Source organism: Propithecus coquereli, unplaced genomic scaffold (genome assembly GCF_000956105.1).
Source record: "Propithecus coquereli isolate 6110/MARCELLA unplaced genomic scaffold, Pcoq_1.0 Scaffold9, whole genome shotgun sequence".
NCBI classification, from domain to species: domain Eukaryota; kingdom Metazoa; phylum Chordata; class Mammalia; order Primates; family Indriidae; genus Propithecus; species Propithecus coquereli.
Window position 1 is genome coordinate 10,635,751 of NW_012155284.1, and position 4,853 is coordinate 10,640,603.

Below are 4,853 nucleotides of genomic sequence, written 5' to 3' on the forward strand. Positions count from 1 at the left end.
CTCACAGCGACCTCAAACTCCTGGGCTCAAGCGATCCTCCTGCCTCAGCCTCCCAAGCAGCTGGGACTACAAGCACGAGCCGCCACGCCCGGCTAATTTTTTATTTCTATTTTTAGTTGACTTGCTAATTTCTTTCTACTTATAGTAGAGACAGAGTCTCGCTCTTGCTCAGGCTGGTCTCGAACTCCTGAGCTCAAGCAATCCTCCTGCCTTGGCCTCCCAGAGTGCTAGGATTACAGGTGTGAGCCACCGTGCCCGGCCAACAAATACTTCTTTATCAAACATTTAACTCACCTTCTAAAGTAACATTCCTAGAATCCAAATTTTTAATAGAGATGAACTATTCAACAGCTGAATCTTTTTGTTCAACTCTCCAGTAAACTGACTCATTTACTATCGCCACTACTAAATCACTGTACTAGTGTTAATAAAGTAGCTTTAGCAGTTTTCTGGTTAAGTTACCTGGTTCCTCTTGAGTATGTTCACCTGTGGTCATTTCCTAAAAGAAGAAAAGATAAGTAACATCTTAAGTTATTTGCCAAAACACGTGTTCTTTTTCAAAAAGCGCTATGTCCTACAGGTTTTTCTATACTTTTAGTCACAATAGACGAAACTGGTTTTTTCTTAATTTATAATTATTCATAAAATTTCATAAGAACAGAAATAACTGAAAAGTCAAATTCCTTTGTCTCTTGCCCCTGATTTTACTTTTGTTTTATTATATGCAAATTTTAACTCTGATCATATTGCTATGTACATCTATCATTTTACTCTACTTCTTCACTGTCAAAATCCCTCAACTCTAGTCATATCTGCTGCAAGTTTTTACCCAATGGAAACCAAGGTCTGAAGGGTATTGCAAGTTTTATACACACTACTAGGTGGCTGAAAACTTAAATGAATTTTAACAAATTAAGAAGTTATGGGATCAATGTCCAAAGTGACAGCCTGAGGAGCTCCACTGTCCCATTCACAGTGAAACTGATTTTAAAAAACAAAATAAAACATTTAAAGCTTCTGGAAATGGTCCTAAGAGCGAAAAGCAAATGAAGAAACATCTATTCAAGAAAATCTATGAAAATTTGCTAAAAATAGTTAGAGTCCATGTGAATCAAGACTGTTTTCTCCTTCCTTTCCCCCAGCTCAGCATGGCAGAGACTCAGACTGCTGTAGACAAGAAAACAGGGCCCCCATTCCCTACAGGTCCCAGCTAGAGAGCATTCTTCCCCATGGGAGCAGGACTTCAGCTACTGACATCACAAGAAAACTACAGACCAGTGTCTACTATAAATATGGAAATAAAAATCATCAATAAAATACTAGCAAACTAAAGCCAACAACATATTATATAAAAATTATATTATCATGACCAAGTAGGATTTAATTCAGGGATTCAAGCTTAGTTTAATGCCCAAAATCAATACAATAAAAAAAAAAATCACATGAACATCTCAATAGATGTAGAAACAGCATATGACAAATTCCAACACCCTTTCATGATAAAAACACTCAACAAACTAGGAACAGATAACAACTTCAACATGATAAAGAGCATCTATAAAAAACCCATGGCTAACATCATACTTAAGGAATAAAACAAAAATGTTCACTCTCACCACTTCTATTAAACATCGAACTAGAGGTTCTAGGCAGGGCAATAATTAGGCAAGAAAAGGAAAGATAAGGCATCCAGATCAGAAGTGCTGCAGATTGAACTGCGTCCCCCAGAAAGGTATGTTATAGTCCAAATCCCCAATACTGTGAATGTGACTTTATTTGGAAACAGGGTCTTCAAAGATGTAATCAAGTTTAGATGAGCCCATGCCAGATTAGGGTTAGGATTAACCCTAATGCAGTATGACTGGTGTCCTTATAAGAAGAGAAGACATAGACATACACACAGGAAGAATGTAATGTAGCAAAGGAGGCATTAGTTGGAATTATGCTGCCATATGCCAAGGACTAACAAGGACTGCTGGCAACCACCAGAAGGCAGAAGGAAAGGCATGGTATGGTTCTTCCTCATATCCTCCACAAGGAATCAACACTGGTTAACACCTTGATTTTGGACTTCTAGACTCTGGAACTGTGAGACAATAAATTTTGGTGGTTTTCTGTTGTGAGACAGAGCCTCACTCTGTCACCATGGATAGTGTACAATGGCATGATCACAGCTCACTGTAACCTCATACTCCTGAACTCAAGCGATCCTCCTGCCTCAGCCGTTTACTGGGAGGTAACCCCATCATAACTTGAAAGGCATCTATACTTTGTTATAGCTGTCCTAGAAAACTAACACAGAAAGGAAGAAGTGAAATTATCTCTATTTACAGATGACATGATCTTGCATATAGAAAACCCTAAAGAATCCACTAAAAAACCATCAGAATGAAAGAGTCCAGCAAGGTTGCAGGATACAAGACTAATATATAAAAATCAATTATATTCCCATACACTTGCAGTGCACAATCCAAAAATGAAATTAAGAAATAATCCCATTGACAATAGCAACAAAAACAACAACATATTTGGAAATAAATTTAACGAAGGACAAACCTTATACTCTAAAAACTACAAAACATTGTTGAAAGAAAATAAAGATCTACATAAATGGGAAAACATCCCATGTTCATAGATGGAGTCTCAACATTGTTAAGGTTTCATCATCCCTCAAACTGATAAGCAGATGCAATGCAATCCCAATCAGAATCCCAGATGACTTCTTTGCAGAAACTGACAAGATTTTAAAATTCATATGGAAGTGAAAGAGACCCACAATAGCCAAAACAATCCAGAAAAAGAAGGAAGTAGAACTTACATTTCTCAATTCCAAAACTTACTGTAAAGCAACGATCAATACAGCATTACCAGCACCAGAATAGACATACAGATCAATAGAACAGAACTGAGAGTCCAAAGATAAACCTACACATTTATGGTAAACTGATTTTTGATAAAGGTACCAAGATCATTCACTGGGAAACGAAAAGTCTTTTCAAACAAATGGTGATAGGACAACTGGACAGTCACACAAAAAAGAATGAAGTTAGATAATGAGGTTATCATACTATATACAAAAATTAACTCAAAATGTATCACAGATGTAAATGCAAAAGCAAAATCCACAAAACTCTTAGAACAAAAATAGGCATAAATCTTCAGGACCTTAGATTTGGCAAAGGATTCTTACATATAACATCAAAAGCATAAGCAACAAAAAATAGATAAATTGGACTTCATCAAAATTAAAACTTCTATGTTTTAAAGGAAACCACCAAGAAAGTGAAAGGACAACCCACAGAATGAGAGAAAATAATTGCAAAACGTATTTCTGATAAGGGACTTGTATTCAGAATATACTAATATAAACGATTCTTACAACTCCTTAAAAAAAGACAATTAGGCCAGGCACAGTGGCTCGTGCCTATAATCCTAGCACTCTGGGAGGTCAAGGTAGGAGGATCACTTGAGCTCAGGAGTTCGAGACCAGCCTGAGTAAGAGTGAGACCCTGTCTCTACAAAAAATAGAAAAATTAGCTGGGCATGGTAGCACATGCCTGTAGTACCAGCTACTCAGGAGGCTGAGGCAGTAGGATTGCTTGAACCCAGGAATTTGAGGTTGCTGTGAGCTAGGCTGATGCCACGACACTCTAGTCCGGGCATCAGAGTGATACTCTGTCTCAAAAAAAAAAAAAGAAAAGAAAAGAAAAAAAACATCACTAGTCACTAGGGAAACACAAATGAAAACCACAGTGAGATACCACTTCACACTCACTAGAACAGTTAGATCCCAAAAATCAAATAACAAACGTTGGCAAGGATGTGAAAGAATAGGAAACCTCACACACTGTTGGTAGGAATGTAAAATGAAATAGCTGCTTAGGAAAACAATTTGGCAGTTCCTCAAATGACCCAGCAGTTATACTTCTAGGAATATGCCCAATAAAAATGAAAACATATAGCAGCCACAGAAACACTTGTATATGAATATGTATATACAAGTGTATATTCGTTATAGCAGTATTTTTTTTGTAATAGACAAAAGATGAAAACAATCCAAATGCCCATAAATGAATGAATAAACAAAATGTAGTATAACCAGTATGGAATATTATTTGGCTACCAAAAGGAATGAAGTACTAATACATACTATAACGCAGATGGATACTGAAAACATTAGAAGAAGCCAGACACAAAAGACCAGATTTTATAATTCCATTTCTACAAAATGTCCATAACATACAAATCTATAGAGAAAAAAAACAGGTTACTGAAATGGGTTGTGGATCTGTTCTCCATGAGAGAATCTCTGATTTCTCCATGGAGCATGTACACAACAATTTTGATCATATTAACTGTTCTTCAATTTTGTGTTTTTATTCAAATGTTATCTCTTTTTTTTTTTCTTTGAGAAATACACTGTCACTTATGTGGCAGGGTCCTTATGTTATTCTAACAAAATGTGTATATGTCTAAAGGAAGTTGTTCTGTTTACATATTTCTAAACATTTCATCTTTAAAAAAATTGTTCAGAGAGGTTGTATTTACCTTCCCAAGGCTGAAAAGCAGGGGAATTTTCCAGTTTCCTAATTTTCCACCACAGGAATATATGTAAGTAGAAAAGTATTGACTACTTACATATAGTGTGTATGTATGTACACATACAAATTGTGTGTTAAAGAGGTGATACTGATTTTCATATGACAATGTCAAGCAAATGTCTCCCTGCATTTGAAGAGCAGGTTTTCATTTATACGTATTTTTGGGATAGAAAATAAAATTTGTAAATATAGCCCCATTTTCAAAGAGTAATACTTTCCTAGCATAGAAGACCTTATGTTCATAGGTCTGTT

At 36.1% G+C, this 4,853-nt stretch overlaps 1 protein-coding gene across 1 annotated transcript in view; it reads right to left on the reverse strand.

Annotated features, from left to right (window-relative positions):
- BDP1 (B double prime 1, subunit of RNA polymerase III transcription initiation factor IIIB) overlaps positions 1-4,853 on the reverse strand; it is a 94,064-nt gene that overhangs the window by 32,102 nt on the left and 57,109 nt on the right. Inside the window, exon 27 of the mRNA XM_012664491.1 lies at positions 463-499. Within this exon, the coding sequence (XP_012519945.1) occupies positions 463-499 (37 nt within the window). The remainder of the gene's footprint in view (positions 1-462; positions 500-4,853) is intronic.